The following is a 17,777-nucleotide window of genomic DNA, read 5'->3' as shown; positions in this document are numbered from 1 at the left end:
TGGTGAGGTTCCAGAGCTGGTCTCTAACCAGCAGGCTCTACTGCCTCTCATCAAGACCTCCCTTTCGGTACCAGTTGGGTTGTGGTACCTTTACTTCTGGACATGACATGGAGTAAAGAGTACTGGATTTGTAGTCAAAAAGCCTAGATTCAAGTTCCTGCTCCATCACATGTTAGCTGTGTAATTTGGGGCATAGGTGCTTCACAACTTGGGGCCTCAAGTACTTCATCAGAAATATGACCATGATATTCCTATGGGGTTAGTGTGAGGACTGGGTGTGACATTGTATGTGAAAGTACAAATTGCAAAGCACTAGTACATATTATTATTAACTTGAAAAAACCAAACTGTAGAACCCCTACAATTACCCAGAAGAGCTGCCAGAGGGGTGTAGATTGTAGGCAACCCAACAGGCCTTGCTTAACCAGACAGGTTCTCTGTACAAATCCTTTATTTATGGATTTGGTTTTTCTTGAGATTTGGTTTGATAAGTTTCACTGTTTTTAAAAACACCTGTGAAACTTCTGGCTAGCTGATCCCTTAAGTCCTTCCACAGCTGACTGGCTCAGTTGTTGGGGGAAGCCACTCCTCAGATTCTGTCTGCTTTTCTTGGGTCCCCTTCCTGGACTCCCCACCTGCTTTCCCTCTTCTGTCGTCCTGATCAAGCCCATCAGTCCCAATAGCCCAACATCAACCGTTGAACTGAGGGGACTCTAGGCTGCCTGCCCATGTGTGGGCTGGCCGTCTGGGGTGTGCCTGGGGTAACGGACCTCGGGAAGCTTCTCCCCCCAGGGCTGGGGGGAGAGGGCCGCCTTCGGTCCCGTGTGCTTCCTCCCCAGACCTGGGCCAGAGCTGGCCTCACAGCTGGTCAGGAGGGGATTGCCCATCTGCCTTTCCCAGGACATCGACTCATGCCCCAGCCACAGAGTCTTCCAGAGCTCTGGGGGCTGTTGGCAGTCGACAGTACTTCACACATCTGTGGTCAGCTTTGGAGGTACGAACCTAACGCAGTGGGAGGTGTGTGTGAGCCTTGTGGGAAGATGAGGCACAGCTCCAATGATGTTGGCCTTTGTTAGCTAAAAGTCACCAAAAGGTCAAGCCAAGGTTTCTGGATCCTCCTTAGCCCGTCTGTTCTGTAGCCTGCCTAGGGTGGTCTCCGGTCTCTCCCCTTTCCTTAGAGCACCCTTAGGCCATGGAGGGTGGGGCCTGGCTCAGTCCCTGCTTAAAAATGCTTCTGAGTGCCAAGCTAAATCTGAACTGTTGTCCGTTGGCTGTGTATTCCAGCTTCCATGTCACTCCACTTGCAGGGTCTGTGGAATCTCCATCACTTTCTGAGAGCCTCTTTGTGGGAGCAAAAGGCCCATCAGGAAGGGAGACGGGAGGGAGAACGGAGTCTGAGATGGTAGCCCCGTGCCTCGATGAAGCAGGGATGCTCACTCACACTGGGAAATGCAGTCTGGCTGAGGGTGAGGGAGCCTTTCAAATGAGGCGGGTGGGAGCTGTGGCAAGAGAGCTGACCCAGCCTCAGGGGAGCCCTGTGGGGGGAGCCGCCTGGAGGTGTGGTCTGGGCCTCAGGAGAACCAAAAGGTACGTGTCCCCCCCCACCCCCGGGGAGTTTTGAGAAGGACGTGTCAAATGCCACGTAAATGGCCAGAGGGCAACAGTTTAGGAGAGACTAATTGTCAAATCTGATTATGTGGTTACAGTTTAGATCATCAAATGAATATAACTGTGCTTTTCCAAACTACCTTCATGGGGCCTCACCTCCTACCCCAGCACCCAGATGATTTGGGCCTCCGGCTTGTTCAAGGGCAGAGTACAGGTGAACTTGGGAGATGTTCCATTCAGAAACTGGGGATGATAATAATAATGTGTACATCATAGGGTTGCTGTCAGGATGAAAATGAGACAATGCATATAAACTCGCTGGCTCTGAGCCTGCACGTCGCCTCAGTAAGTGTAATCGCGACCCATGTCCAGTTCCAGCCCTTAGGTTCCATTCACATCTTTTCATATCGCCCCCTTGCCGTCCGTCTGCTTCATTCCGATTTGTCCTAGGTTGTCTTCATGGCCCTCCTTCCAATAGCCCTTTTCCACTGAGGCCTTACATTGATCCTGAATTTCCCTTCTTCTGTACCAAATGTTGATGGAGTGATCTGTGCCGGGCCTCGGCTGGCTCTGAAGGTCTGAAGACTAATGAGGACAGCCCCACCCTCGAGCAGCTTGCTGAGCCGAACCCGGACAGCAGTGGGGACTGTGATGGGCGTGGAGCTGAGGCAGAGGGTCAAAGCTTTGACTTGAGTCAGAGCTTCTTATAGAGGAAGCTCTTGCATGGGAAGGTCAGCAGTCTTTATTATTTCCCTCTTGCTCTAACTTCCGAGAGCAAATCTCGGAGGTCTTCTGCAGCATCACCTGGAGCCAGGTGGACTCTGGTTGGTTCTAAGCAGGAGAGAGTTCCCTTCAAGGCTTCCCTGAGTGAGACTGATGTTAAAGCAGCAGCGGCCACAGAGTCAGGAGGGCCTCAGGAATGCCCTTCAGCCCCTGACGCCCCCTTCTCTCCACCAGCAGTGCTTTGCTGCACTCCCAGAGGAAATGAGGAACCAGAGGTCTCCTGACAACTTGGAGAGACATCACACTTCTCTTCAAAGGAATTAAAACCATACCCACATCATTCTCCATCCCGTGTCCAAGAAAACCCTCTTCTGCAAAAGTGTAAGGAAAAGAAAAGACACCCTCCTCTGCCTCTGCGACACCAAAGCCAGCCATCGTGTGGATGGGACAGTTGGGTTTGGGGGGCTGTTGTCACATGTCATCTGGCTGTGGTGGGATCACCTGCTCCCTGCATGGTCTCCCTGTCACGTTAGACCTGATGGGAAATGACCTCTTTACACCTGAGTTTCTCCAAGGCCCTTCCTCTTTGTCTAACCTGCATAGTTAAAGGTTGATGAAAATAAAACCAGTCTGTCCTGGAGGTCACACAGTGGTTGTGTTGTTGTGTTAGGCTGTGGGAACAGCGGAGAGGAAGAGAAGCATGAGCGGGGGCAGAGGCCAGCAGTTGTCTTGAGGGGTTTCACCTTCAGGAGCTTTCTGGGCCGTTGCAGACAGAGGCTTTGGTAACAACTTTGGGCCCATCTCCATTCTCTGTGCCAGTGGAGGCAGCGTGCTAGATAAAGGGCTTTTCTTTTTCTTCTTCCTCTTTTGCTGCCTCCTCCTCCTCTTCTTCTTTCTTTTCTTTTCTTTTTTTTTTTGTTGTTGTTTTGTTTTTCATTTTTCTGGTAGTAACCATTCTTCCTGGAAGAGCAGCATCTCAGAATTCAAGGACCAGGTGTGACTTTGATAAAGGGAACTTCCTGTCCTTCAACAGGTGGGCATCTGGCCATACCAGCCAAGGCTGTTCTCTATTAGATCACTGCCCAGGGCACAGGTTCGGGCGTCTCCCCGAGTCACAGCATCTTGGGATTTCACATTTTAACTTTTCCTCATCAATAACCAACATCTCCCCTCCTTTAATTTAAGCCCAGGACCTGTCACTGGGTCTCGGGTGGGTTTGGGGAATAACATATTTGCACCTGCCCCCTGTTAACGTGAACCTCGGGGAGTCGGCTTCTTAAGGTCCTGGCGAGGCCTGAGCAGAACTGAGAAATGGGTTGTTTGGCTCCTGGCAGCCCACCCTATAACTGGCAGCTTCATGGGCTGGTGTGTTGTTACCCATCTGTTGCCCTTGGCTCAAGGACCATCCTGGGGCACCTGGCCAGCCTTTGTGCCCCCATCTTATCACCCGGGTCTCACCTCCCAAAGGAAGCAATCTCTCTTGACTGTCAGTACCCTTTCTTACAAAGGGGCCTCTGGAAGGGCTACAGGCCTCCCCCACAGTCCTCAGACTCCCCCATCCAGGCACCGAGGTACATTTAACAACACCCCCTGGACCCTAAGAACTGCTGTCAAATCCAGTCATTAGCAGTAGGGATCTCAGACCTAGTAGTGGGTGCAAGGTCACACAGGCTGAATGGGAGTTAACTTTGGGGGAAGCAGCACTGATTAAATCCCAAATAGGGAGAAACACGGGGCTGTGCTGTAGCAGTGGGTGTGATGGGGAAGGACCAGACAGCAGACCCCAGTACTAGCTTCCAGGAGTTCATGCGCTGCTGGCTCTCTGGGATGTCTTATCTCGCCAGACCTTACGTTCCTGACATAGATCTAAGCCTGTTATGTCAAATGTCATCACTAAAATGACAACCAAATTACTTGCAAAGTAAAAAATAAATAAATAAATAAAAATTAGCACCTTGGGCAGTGTTAAAACAATTATTGAGACCACAAAGAAAATGTGGCCATTCCTCAGAATCATATAATTTATTCTGGAAGAGATGTTAGATGTCGGCTGGTCTGAGTCACCCCCATTACTCTAAGATTGTCCCTAAGGCACCCCAACCTGGATATGTCTCCTCCCGGCATCCTTCACTTTCTTCTCTCCTTCATCCTCTCCCATTGGTGCCATGATTTACTCAGCCCTCCAAACTGGAACCTGGGGTCATCCTCCATGTCCTCTCACTCGGCCCTTCCATCAAACCCATTTCTGAATCTATGCATTTTCTCTCAAGAATGCCTCACGAACATAGCTTCTTTTTGCCCCTGCCTTAGATCAGGCTGTCGTCATCCTCTTTGGTCTGTTTTAGTAGCTTCTTCCCCTCAACTCCCCGCCTGGGCCTGTCCTTTATGTCTGTCGTCCCTAAAGAGATGAAAACCATGGAGTGAAAACTGGACTTCCTGACCAGCATACACTCAGGGCTCTTCACAACGTGCTCTTCCCCCCCTTCCACACACACATCTCACGGAGACCTTTCTAGGTGTTCCCAGCTGGGAATTTAGTGGCACAGGGGATAGCAAAACGGGGAAGCCAAACAGGACACTTGGAGTGAGGCAACTCCAAGATGACTCGTAGCGGGAAGCTGCCCACCCCCTCTAGAGCAGAAGGGACCAAGAGAGGAGATGGTGTTTCCAGAGCTTGGGAGCCAGGGACCTGCCTGGTGGAGCTAGTTCACAGAGAGAGGGGCCATTGGTGGGGATTAAAGCCGTGGAGGAGCCCAGTCACTGTTGAGATGCTGCCTGACACTGAGGGATGCAGGAGAAATGGTCTACTACTCCCTGCCTCTTACCCTGCAGTCTCCTGCCCGTGTCTCTCATTGGCTGAATGGAGCCAGAAGCCAGGGGACTATGGAAACACAGTTTTTGGGGGGCCAGCCCCCTTGACGATGCAGACCAGGGCAGAGGCAGGGCAGAGGATGGATCTGAGAGCAAACAGGCGGATGACTGGCGTGTTCCCCTAATTTCACTTCAGCTACAGTTAATCATTAACTGTTCCTGAACTTTGTGATACCCTCTGGGAAATTGTTTTATCTCCTTCATTTAGAAAATGCCTCCTCCTTCTTCAAGACCAGCGGAGATGTTTTCTTCTCTCTGGAATCAGCACAGACACCTCAGAAAGCATTAGCTACCCCTCATCTGGGCTCCAGCAGCTTGTTTAAATCTCTCTTGGGGGGACTAGCCGCGAGGGTATTGCCATATATCATTCCTGGGTCTGATTTCCTCTGCTCCACTTGGAGACCCTCAAGGACAGATGTGTTGTCACAGGTCTCCGCATTCTCAGGACCCAACCCAGGACAAGTACATGCTGAGTGTGTGCTGGGATGTACAAACAAGGGATCTGTGGGAGTGTCTTCCCACGGGTCACAGCTGGTGAGTGGCAGAGCAGGAGCTGAGCCCAGGTCTCTGGCCCTGTACCCTGTTCACTCTGTGATTTGATCTTGAACTTTCAAGAATCAGAACTTGAAAACCCTGAAGACAGTTCCTGAGCTTATGTGCTATGAAGTAAAATATAATACATAAAAGCATTCCTGAGTTTTCCAAACCTTCATTAATCTATACAAGATGCTGGGGGACTGTGGACGTAGTGTGGACAGACAGACCTTCCTTTTTTGTGTGTTAAACCTGAGAGTGAATTCTGCTAGACATGTGTCCTTTTTATTGTAACGAAAAGCCAAACTCATGCTGCTTCAGAATGTTAGATTATGTATTATGTGTTCCCCAAAAATGAGTCAGAAGAAATATCTAAGTAAAGAGGGACAGTGGGGTCGGGTTGAGGGCCTAGATATACCAGATATTAAAGTACATGACAAAGCTTCTCAAAAAAAGGAAGAAAGGAGGGAAGGAAGGAAGGAAGGAGGAAAGGAAGGAAGGAGGGAGGGAGGGAATATTTTAAATCGTGACATCCTAGCCTTTCTTTGGAATTTCTAGAAAATTCTCAGGGAAAAGATGCATCAATTTATGAAGCTTAAAAATGGCATTTAAAATAAACTCAAAAAGAGTTCTTAGGTAGCAGATGGGATATGATTTTCTCTTGTCTTTCTTGGTTTGAGTTAATAACTCTTCAGCAGGAGGACCATTATAATTCCATCAATGGCAGGAATAGACACTGTTTACTGCAGTAAGGAGATATACACGCTCTAATAGTAATTTTGATGATTTTTTTTTCTTATTTATAAGAACCGAAATCTTTTGCTGTTCCTGTTACATAAGCTATCATACCCAGAGGGGAAAGATTTTAATAAAATGGAGCTCTTATTTCCACTAAATAGCAACCTGGGAATGACAGAGTACCAGCTGGAAATGTTGAATTGCTTAGAGAAATATATTTGTTAGACAAAGAAACGTCAACCTTTATAGTTCTATTATTGGGGCTGTCTAATGTCAGCCAGCGCAGTGCATTGATTCCATTTTTGGAGCTGAGTCACAGGCCTGAAGGAGCTTCAGAGGATGGAGACAGACCCTGCCCTGGGAAACTTCACTGCTCGGTTTCCGTATAAGAACATCCCCCTGACACTTCTCAAGTCTATATTGTAGAGCAAAACACAAGTGCTTATTTTTTTTTTATCTAATGAGATAAAAACTCGATTGCATAGAAAACAAGTATTGGACAAGACGACACTGGAGAGTGAACAAGGTCAGCGGATGACTTAGGCCTGCTGACCAGGGCCGGGTAAGACACACAGTGGTAGGGAGAGTGTGGCCGGGCTGTCCTGTCCTCCACTGGCCATCCAGCAGGAGCAAGGAGACTGTCTGTGAGGGTCACATGCTGGGCCTGCCAGTACAAAGACTGACAAGGAGCAGGCCACCGGGCAGCCTGATAGACCAATGGTCCCAAAAGCGGGCTTCAGGGGCCCCGGGGTGCTGGAGCAGGTCTTACTGGGACATGGGTTTCCTATAGCTAATCGGCTCTTGCATCATTCAGGTATGTTCAGGCACAGAATTGACAACTTTGACTTGGAATTTTTCCCCAAGGAGAGCAGACTGTTAAGCATTTACCACCACACCACTGCCTGGGGCTCCCTGAGACCCTTTCAGGGGATCTGCATGGGCAAAACTATCTGCATAATAATACTAAGATGTCGCTTTCCATCTTTACTCTCCTTTAATGAGTATACAGTGGTGTTTTCCAGAAGCTACATGACATGTGTTAATGCAACAGACTGAATGCAGAGTAGATAAGAGAATCCAGCTATCTTCTCTTAAGCCCAAACTGATATGTGCAAAAACGTAAAAAAAAAAAAAAAAAGCCACTCTTCTCACTAATCTTTTTTCTTTCGGAAAATGATTATTTTTCATAAAAATATTATTTATGTTAACATATAATTGGCTCATTATTATCTTAAAGTGAATTAATAAAGAAATATTTTCTTTAATTCCTCAATTTTACTCTCAGGTATGGTAAATGTTAATAAATATAACTGACATAAGCAAAAACTCTTTGGGAGTCCTCAAATTATTTTTTAACATTTTTATTGGAGTATAATTGCTTTACAATGTTGTGTTAGTTTCTGTTGTATAATAAAGTGAATCAGCCATATGCATATGTATATCCCCATATCCCCTCCCTCTTGCATCTCCCTCCCACCCTCCTTATCCCACCCCTCTTAAGTGGTCGCAAAGCACCGAGCTGATCTCCCTGTGCTATGCAGCTGCTTCCCACTAGCTATCTATTTTACACTTGGTAGTGTATATATGTCAATGTTACTCTCTCACTACGTCCCAGCTTACCCTTCCCCATCCCCGTGTCTTCAAGTCCATTGTCTATGTCTGCCTCTTTTTTCCTGTCCTGCCCCTAGGTTCTCCAGAACCGTTTTTTGTTATTTGTTTGTTTGTTTTTAGACTCTATATATATGTGTTAGCATATGGTATTTGTTTTTCTCTTTCTGACTTACTACATTCTGTATGACAGACTCTAGGTCCATCCACCTCACTACAAATAACTCAATTTCGTTTCTTTTTATGGCTGAGTAATATTCCATTGTATATATGTGCCACATCTTCTTTATCCATTCATCTGTCGATGGATACTTAGGTTGCTTCCATGTCCTGGCTATTGTAAATAGTGCTGCAATGAACATTGGGGTGCATGTGTCTTTTGAATTATGGTTTTCTCCAGGTATATGCCCAGTAGTGGGATTGCTGGGTCATATGGTCGTTCTGATTTTAGATTTTTAAGGAACCTCCATACTATTCTCCATAGTGGCTGTATCAATTTACATTCCACCCTTTTTTCCACACCCTCTCCAGCATTTATTGTTTGTAGATTTTTTGATGATGGCCATTCTGACCGGTGTGAGGTGATACCTCATTGTAGTTTTGACTTGCGTTTCTCTAATGATTCGTGATGTTGAGCATCCTTTCATGTGTTTGTTGGAAATCTGTACATCTTCTTTGGAGAAATGTCTATTTAGATCTCTACCCATTTTTGGATTGGGTTGTTTTGATATTGAGCTGCTTGTACATTTTGGAAATTAATCCTTTGTCAGTTGCTTAGTTTGCAAATATTTTTTCCCATTCTGAGGGTTGTCTTTTCGTCTTGTTTATGGTTTCCTTTGCTGTGCAAAAGCTTTTAAGTTTCATTAGCTCCCATTTGTTTATTTTTGTTTTTATTTCCATTTCTCTAGGAGGTGGGTCAAAAAGGATCTTGCTGTGATTTATGTCATAGAGTGTTCTGCCTATGTTTTCCTCTAAGAGTTTTATAGTGTCTGGCCTTACATTTAAGTCTTTAATCCATTTTGAGTTTATTTTTGTGTATGGTGTTAGGGAGTGTTCTAATTTCATTGTTTTACATATAGCTGTCCAGTTTTCCCAGCACCACTTATTGAAGAGGCTGTCTTTTCTCCATTGTATATTCCTGCCTCCTTTATCAAAAATAAGGTGACCATATGTGTATGGGTTTATCTCTGGGCTCTCTATCCTGTTCCATTGATTTATATTTCTGTTTTTGTGCCAGTACCATACTGTCTGGATTACTGTAGCTTTGTAGTGTAGTCCAAAGTCAGGGAGCCTGATTCCTCCAGCTCCATTGTTCTTTCTCAAGATTGCTTTGGCTATTTGGAGTCTTTTGTGTTTCCATACATATTTTGAAATTTTTTGTTCTAGTTCTGTGAAAAATGCCATTGGTAGTTTGAGAGAGATTGCACTGAATCTGTAGATTGCTTTGGGTAGTATAGTCATTTTCACAATGTTGATTCTTCCAATCCAAGAACATGGTATATCTCTCCCTCTGTCTGTATCATCTTTGATTTCTTTCATCAGTGTCTTATAGTTTTCTGCATACAGGCATTTTGTCTCCTTAGGTAGGTTTATTACTAGCTATTTTATTCTTTTTGTTGCAGTGGTAAACGGGAGTGTTTCTTTAATTTCTCTTTCTGATTTTTCAACATTAGTGTATAGGAATGCAACAGATTTCTGTGCATTAATTTTGTATCCTGCTACCTTACCAAATTCATTGATTAGCTCTAGTAGTTTTCTGGTAGCATCTTTAGGATACTCTATGTATAGTATCATGTCATCTGCAAAGAGTGACAGCTTTATTTCTTCTTTTCTGATTTGGATTCGTTTTATTTATTTTTCTTCTCTGATTGCTGTGGCTAAAACTTCCAAGACTATGTTGAATAATAGTGGTGAGTGGGCAACCTTGTCTTGTTCCTGATCTTAGAGCAAATGGTTTCAGTTTTCCACCATTGAGAATGATGCTGGCTGTGGGTTTGTCATATATGGCCTTTATTATGTTGACTTAGGTTCCCTCTGTGCCTACTTTCTGCAGAGTTTTTATCATAAGTGGGTGTTGAATTTTGTCAAAAGCTTTTTCTGCATCTATTGAGATTATCATATGGTTTTTATCCTTCAGTTTGTTAATACGGTGTATCACATTGATTGATTTGTGTATATTGAAGAATCCTTGCATTCCTGGGATAAAGCCCACTTGATCATGGTGTATGATCCTTTTGATGTGCTGTTGGATTCTGTTTGCTAGTATTTTGTTGAGGATTTTTGCATCTATGTTCATCAGTGATACTGGCCTGTAGCTTTCTTTTTTTGTGACATCTTTGTCTGGTTTTGGTATCCGGGTGATGGTGGCCTTGTAAAATGATTTTGGGAGTGTTCCTTCCTCTGCTATATTTTGGAAGAGTTTGAGAAGGATACGTGTTAGCTCTTCTCTAAATGTTTGATAGAATTTGCCTGTGAAGCCATCTGGTCCTGGACTTTTGTTTGTTGGAAGATTTTTAATCACAGTTTCAATTTCAGTGCTTTTGATTGGTCTGTTTATATTTTCTGTTTCTTCCTGGCTCAGCCTTGGAAGGTTGTGCTTTTCTAAGAATTTGTCCATTTCTTCCAGGTTGTCCATTTTTTTGGCCTATAGTTGCTTGTAGTAATCTCTCTTGATCCTTTGTATTTCTCCAGTGTCAGTTGTTACTTCTCCTTTTTCATTTCTACTTCTGTTGGTTTGAGTCTTCTCCCTTTTTCTCTTGATGAGTCTGGCTAATGGTTTATCAATTTTGTTTATCTTCTCAAAGAAACAGCTTTTAGTTTTATTGTTCCTTGCTATTGTTTCCTTCATTTCTTTTTCATTTATTTCTGATCTGATCTTTATGATTTCTTTCCTTCTGCTAACATTGGGGTTTTTTGTTCTTCTTTCTTTAATTGCTTTATGTGTAAGTTTAGGTTGTTTACTTGAGATTTTTCTTGTTTCTTGAGGTAGGATTGTATTGCTATAAACTTCCCTCTTAGAACTGCTTTTGCTGCCTTCCATAGGTTTTGCACCATTGTGTTTTCATTGTCATTTGTCTCTAGGTATTTTTTGATTTCCTCTTTGATTTCTTCAGCAATGTCTTGGTTATTTAGTAGTGTATTGTTTAGCCTCCATGTGTTTGTATTTTTTACAGTTTTTTTTCCTATAATTGATGCCTAGTCTCATAGCATTCTGGTTGGAAATGATACTTGATATGATTTCAATTTTTAAAAATTTACCAAGGTTTGATTTGTGACCCAAGATATGGTCTATCCTGGAGAATGTTCCATGCACACTTGAGAAGAAGGTGTATTCTGTTGTTTTTGGATGGAATAGCCTATAAATATCAATTAAGTTCACCTTGTTTAATGTGTCATTTAAACCTTGTGTTTCCTTATTTATTTTCATTTTGGATGATCTGTCCATTGGTGAAAGTGGGGTGTTAAAGTCCCCTACTATGATTGTGTTACTGTCCATTTCCCTTTTATGGCTGTTAGCATTTGCCTTATGTATTGAGATGCTCCTATGTTGGGTGAATAAATATTTACAATTGTTATATCTTCTTCTTGGATTGATCCCTTGATCATTATGTATTGTCCTTCTTTATCTCTTTTAATAGTCTTTATTTTAGTCTATTTTGTCTGATATCAGAAATGCTACTCCAGCTTTCTTTTGATTTTCTTTTGCGTGGAATATCTTTTTCCATCCCCTCACTTTCAGTCTGTATGTGTCCCTAGGTCTGAAGTGCGTTTCTTGTAGACAGCATATATAAGGGTCTTGTTTTTGTATCCATTCAGCCAGTCTGTGTCTTTTGGTTGGAGTGTTTAATCCATTTACATTTAAGGTAATTATCAATATGTATGTTCCTACTACCATTTTATTAATTGTTTTGGGTTTGTTTTTGTAGGTCTTTTCCTTCTCTTGTGTTTCCTGCCTAGAGAACTTCCTTTAGCATTTGTTGTAAAGCTGGTTTGGTGGTGCTGAATTCTCTTAACTTTTGCTTGTCTGTAAAGATTTTAATTTCTCCATCGAATCTGAATGAGGTCCTTGCTAGGTAGCGTAATCTTGGTTGTAGGTTTTTCCCTTTCATCACTTCAAATGTGTCCTGCCACCCACTTCTGGCTTTCAGAGTCTGAACGATTAGCTGTTAACCTTATGGGGATTCCCTTGTATGTTATTTGTTGCTTTTCCCTTGCTGCTTTTAATATTTTTCTTTGTATTTAATTTTTGAAAGTTTGGTTAATATGTCTCGGCCATGTTTCTCTTTGGGTGTATCCTTTATGGTACCCTCTGTGCTTCCTGGACTTGATTATTTCCTTTTTCATCTTAGGGAAGTTTTCAACTATAATCTCTTCAAATATTTCCTCAAACCCTTTCTTTCTCTCTTCTTCTTCTGAGACCCCTATAATTCGAACGTTGGTGTATTTAATGTTGTTCCAGAGGTCTCTGAGACTGTAGTCAATTCTTTTCATTCTTTTTTCTTTATTCTGCTCCCTGGCAGTATTTCCACCATTTTATCTTCCAGCTCACTTACCTGTTTTTCTGTTTCAGTTATGCTGCTACTGATTCCTTCTAGAGTATTTTAAATTTTGGATCATCTTTACGATCATTACCCTGAATTCGTTTTCAGGTAAGTTGCCTATTTCATCTTCATTTATTTGGTCTTGTAGGTTTTTACCTTTCTCCTTCGTCTGTAACATAGTTTTTGTCATTTCTTTTTTTTTTTTTTTTTGATGGGTGGTGCTGTATTCCTGTCTTACTAGTTGTTTGACCTGAGATGTCCAGCACTGGAGTTTGCAGGCAGTTGGATAGAGTCAGGTCTTGGTGCTGAGATGAGGACCTCTGGGAGGCCTCACTCTGATTAATATTCCCTGGGGTCTGAGGTTCTCTGTTAGTCCAGCGATTTGGACTCGGAGCTCCCACCACAGGAGCTCAGGCCTGACCTCTGGCCTGGGAACCAAGATCCCACAGCCTTTGTGGTGTGGTTAAAAAAAAAAAAAAAAGAAACAAAGAAACAAAGAAACAAAAGGAGCAGTAAAATATCAAAGAATAAAGAACAAAGTAAAATAAGAAATATAGGGCTTCCCTGGTGGCGCAGTGGTTGAGAGTCCGCCTGCCGATGCAGGGGACACGGGTTCGTGCCTCGGTCCGGGAAGATCCCACATGCCGCAGAGCGGCTGGGCCCGTGAGCCACAGCCGCTGAGCCTGCGCGTCCAGAGCCTGTGCTCCGCAACGGGAGAGGCCACAACAGTGAGAGCCCCTTGTACCGCAAAAAAATATAATAAAAATAAGAAAGATAAAAAATATATTAGGAAAAATAAAAGTATAATTGAAACAACTGGTTGCTGGGGGTTCCTCCTGTGCACTTAGGTGTCTGTGGTCCCTCACCAGTGCCTAGTAGGTGCCCTAGTTGTCCTCACATTTTTTAAGAGATTTTATTTTGTAGAGTGATTTTTGGTTCACAGCAAAATTGACTGGAAGGTAGAGAAAGACAGAGACACAGATGAGCACATTAAATTCTTGTGCTAGGAAATAGGATAGAATGTAGTGGAGGGGAACCCAAACTGAGTTTTGTACATCCTACTCCCTTGTTCTGGGGGCTCAACAGACCTGCTGCTTTAGAGTATATCTCTGAGGGTCCAAATTTAGATGCTCTGTGACATAGACACAAGTGTGATCTTGAGAGAGAATCCTACAGGGGCATAGGACGTGAATTGTTCTCCTCCCTTGGGACTAGAGGACACAGGACAGATTAGGGCAGTTTGGAATAGGTTCTCCCCCTTCTCTGAGAGAAAGGTGAGTCTTGGTTATTAGGTTGTTTGTGTACATCAAGTGCTGTGCCTCTTCATCATCATAATTAAAACTTTTTTGTTAAATCTCAAGAGTAAACAACGTCAAAGGGGGAACAATCACATCTTGTTCTGCTCACCTACCACCCTTGAAATTCTGCAGGAAACATGCAGGGAGGAAAACGTGGGGCTTTGGTCTCAAACCCCAGGACAAAGAAGAAAATCCCCTGGTCTGCTGGGCTTCTCCAGAGAGCAAGCTTTATTTGCTGAAAGAGGCCAGTTGCTTCCTCTGCTCCATTCATCCAGGCCACAGCCCGGACTCAGCAGCTGACCTGGGCAGAGCTTAGGGTTGAATGGGGCTGCCCATCTCTTGCCTATGTGGTCAGGCCACACAGCTGCTCCCAGGCCCAGCTGAACTTGTCAGCTCCAGGAGAATCATGAGGGATCCCAAGAACAAGCCATCCTGAAGGCCAAGCCTTCCTGTACCACAGCCACATGGAGGGATGTCACCCCCAAGGACCACCCATCCTTTCACTGTTTGCAGACACTGAAACCACGACTCCTGGCACTGTGCCAAAAGTAGCAGCATGCCTGCAGGGCAGACAGACTGTTGTTAACCTGGGGACCCCTGGTGGGGGTCCCAAGGGTCCTTAAGGGTACACATGTAAGACGTGTGTGCTATTTTATAGGGAGAAGGTCTAGAGTTTTCATCAAATTTTCAAAGCCAGGGGAAGTCCTTGCTCAGAAAAGGTTAAGAATCACTATGTTATGACTCATTTATTTTGTAACTGGAAGCTTGCACCTCTTAATTTCCCTCACCTATTAGAAAAGAAAAAAGGATCACTATGTTAGAGGCCAGTACTACTTAGAGCTGCCTGGCTGAGGGTCTCACAAAAAGTCCATTGAATAACTTTAACTCAACAAATAGCTGAGTTGTTCTCCACGCCTGGCTTAGTGCCAAGGGCTGGAAACGCAACAGTGAGCAAGACCAGATGCTATCTGTGTGTCACTGAGGAGCATAGATATAAATAAAATAATCACACAAGTGCGTGTCCAATCTCAAATCAAGCGTTGCTCTGAAGGAATGGAACCTGGTTCTATGACAGATATAACAGTGGATGAATGGGTTTTTGGTTTTGTATATTTTTAAAATATTTGGATGGGTAATATATCCATATTCAAAAATTCAAAAGGATTATAAGCAAAAAATCCACCCCCCCCACACACACACACTTACCTTTATCCCCTAGCCACTCCCTGGAAGCCTTGCATGTTTTACAGACTGATGAGGAGACCTCCTGCTGTCAGACCAGGGGGAGAAGAAAAGGCTTACCTGAGAATATGAAGCTTGCAATGAAATTTGAAGCATGAATATGAGTTAACTAAATGAGGAGGCCTGGAAGGGGATAGTGGAAGCACGGAGGCAACAGCTCGTGCAAAGGCCCTGTGGCAGAAGGCAGCATGATATATTGGAAGAACTAAAAGAAGGCCTGTGTAGTTGGAGTGCAGGAAGCAAGGGGAGGAGAGGTCCAGGATGCTACTGGGTGGGGAGGATGCATTCTTGTAGCCTGCTTAGCACCACGGGCTTTAACCTAAGAGCTCTGGGAAGCCACTGAATGATGAGGGGAGGTAATCTTCCATCATACTTGTATTTTGAAAATATCACCCTGGCTGTATGGAGAATGGATTGGAGGGGAAAGCAGTTAATGGGCTTTTATTTAGCTCAGGTGAGAAATGGTGTGGCTTAGTGGTGGTGGTGTATTTATATATTTTGCAAGGAATGTACTAGTATACAATTTGTTTCAATTTTCTCAAATGAGTGGAAGAAAAATCCATAACCAGAGTTTACTCAGAATGTAGTTAACACCTGGCTATATTTTGCCCAAGCATGTAGCCACACTGAAGGATAATTTAGCATCCTTTTGATGGACAGTGGGCTGAAGTCTCACTGAATTGCGCTAGAAGTTATCTGGTCCAGCCTCCCGCTGAGCGCCCCAAAGCCACCTCCCCTCTGCAGGAGCCCTCCAGTGGCAGGAGATTGTTACTATGGTTACAAAGTCATAACAGAATGACCCTGTGGGTGATGTTCACTAATCAGGGAACAGATGATTCAAACACCTGATGGCTGTAGTTGCTGTGGTGTTCGCACACTGAATTTTCCTTCTCTTCTCCTGATCCCCCAGAATGGCTTGTTCTGAGGAGCAAGGAGGTGTCCCCTGTGGCTTCATCCGCCAGAATTCTGGTAACTCCACGTCTTTGGACTTTGAGCCAGATGCAGAGTACCAGTTTGTGGAGCAGCTGGAAGAGCGCTACAGATGCGCCTTCTGCCGCTCAGTGCTTCACAACCCCCACCAGACGGGCTGTGGGCACCGCTTCTGCCAGCACTGCATCCTGTCCCTGAGGTGAGCGCTCAGGGCCTGCGCTCCGGCCAGAAGCGGACAGGGCTGTTCCTGGGATCTACGTGTCATCTGTGGCCGCTCAACTGTAATCGTGGTTTCGGGAATTGCTGTGGTTGGCCACAGAACCACGAATATGAGGACGGGCCCTCCCAGCACCCTTCTCTGAGAGCCTGAGGAAGAATCTTCATTTTTTTCCATCTTATTGATAGTCACCTTTTCTGAAAATTCAGACCACACCTGTTTTGCACACGAAGGCAGACCTCAGTGCGCAGTCCATGTGGGGAAGGACCTGTATCTCATGGGGGTCTTTCCTGTAGGCGCCCTGACCTTTCCTTGCCTTGAGGCAGAGGTGGTGTCGCATCTGGAAGGTTCCTTGCCGCCGTGGATACTCTGTCGACTCCCCGGCAGCTGTAAAACGTGGGTTGTGCCATTTTGAGGTGGAGACCAGGAGAGACATGGAAGCAGGCCTTGGGGGTTTATACAGGGACGCCACGGAAGTTGTACCCTCCCAAGCTTGCAAAGGGGGTTATCACAGCACCTTCTCATTCATTCCTGGGTTTGTTCATTCAGCACCTGTGTGTTCTGGACACCCCGCTAAACCAAGCTCTAGTGTACAGAGGTGAAGAGCTGGAGGTCCAGTGTGACAGAGGACCCTCTATGTTCTAGTGAAGGTGCAAGTTGGGGTACAGTGTGATAGCACAACGCTGCCGAGGGAACGTTGGCAGAGGACATTTGACCCTGTCTGCAGGACTCCCTCTTTGACTCACATCCTGGAGGATGAATGGGAGTTTCTCAGGCAGACTGAGGAGGTGCTGAAGTTGGGGTACTGGGGGGCCCCTTCTGGGAGGAGGGGACAGCATGAATAAAGACAGGGCCTGGCCTGCTCAGGGGGAACTGCAAGGGGGCGGCTGAAGCGCTGCGGCTGCTCTTGGATGGGCTGTTGAGGTCAACCCTTAATTCTGGCTTCATTTTGATTTTTCTTTCCAGAGAATTAAACACAGTCCCACTCTGCCCTGTAGATAAGGAGGTGATCAAATCTCAGGAGGTAAGACAATCGTGCTTTGGGTTAGCAGTTCTCTGGGTGACGGAGCAGCCAGTGTCCTGGGTTGAATTGGACAGAGAAGTTAGAGCAGAAGAGCGGGAGGGGGACCTTCCTTGGAATCCATATTCCTCTACTGTGGGGTAAGGTGGGACCCCACTCCCACCCCTCTTTGAGAGAAGCTAGTTTGAGTCCTTACTGACCCCCCCAGGATTCTTCTCCCACTTCTTCTTTACCCTCTTCCTGTACTAGCTCCAGTTACCATGAGTCACTTGCAGAAATGAAACACCCTGCTTCCTGGAATCACTTTCTCATCTGTTTAGTCTCTAAAACTTTCTTTTATTATTATTATGTCTAACAATAGCTTTATTGAGATACGATGCATTTACCATAAAATTTGCCTTTAAAGTGTACATGTTTCTGGGGTGTGTGCCTAGGAGTGGAATGAC

At 44.9% G+C, this 17,777-nt stretch overlaps 1 protein-coding gene across 6 annotated transcripts in view; it reads left to right on the top strand.

The window, feature by feature from the left end:
- TRAF5 (TNF receptor associated factor 5) overlaps positions 1 to 17,777 on the top strand; it is a 47,809-nt gene that overhangs the window by 11,929 nt on the left and 18,103 nt on the right. For 2 of the 6 annotated variants that reach the window (XM_067729038.1, XM_067729042.1), the window contains exons 2-5: positions 2,569 to 2,712; positions 12,653 to 12,731; positions 16,074 to 16,292; positions 17,277 to 17,334. In XM_067729038.1, the coding sequence (XP_067585139.1) occupies positions 16,075 to 16,292; positions 17,277 to 17,334 (276 nt within the window). In that variant the 5' untranslated portion in view covers positions 2,569 to 2,712; positions 12,653 to 12,731; position 16,074. Of the gene's footprint in view, positions 1 to 2,428; positions 2,713 to 12,652; positions 12,732 to 16,073; positions 16,293 to 17,276; positions 17,335 to 17,777 lie in introns of those variants that run through there. The other 4 variants (XM_067729037.1, XM_067729041.1, XM_067729040.1 and 1 more) reach the window with 4 other exon arrangements.

Source organism: Pseudorca crassidens, chromosome 2 (assembly GCF_039906515.1).
Source record: "Pseudorca crassidens isolate mPseCra1 chromosome 2, mPseCra1.hap1, whole genome shotgun sequence".
NCBI classification, from domain to species: domain Eukaryota; kingdom Metazoa; phylum Chordata; class Mammalia; order Artiodactyla; family Delphinidae; genus Pseudorca; species Pseudorca crassidens.
The sequence above is the reverse complement of the archived record's forward strand: the minus strand, read 5'-3'. Positions and strand labels throughout refer to the sequence as shown.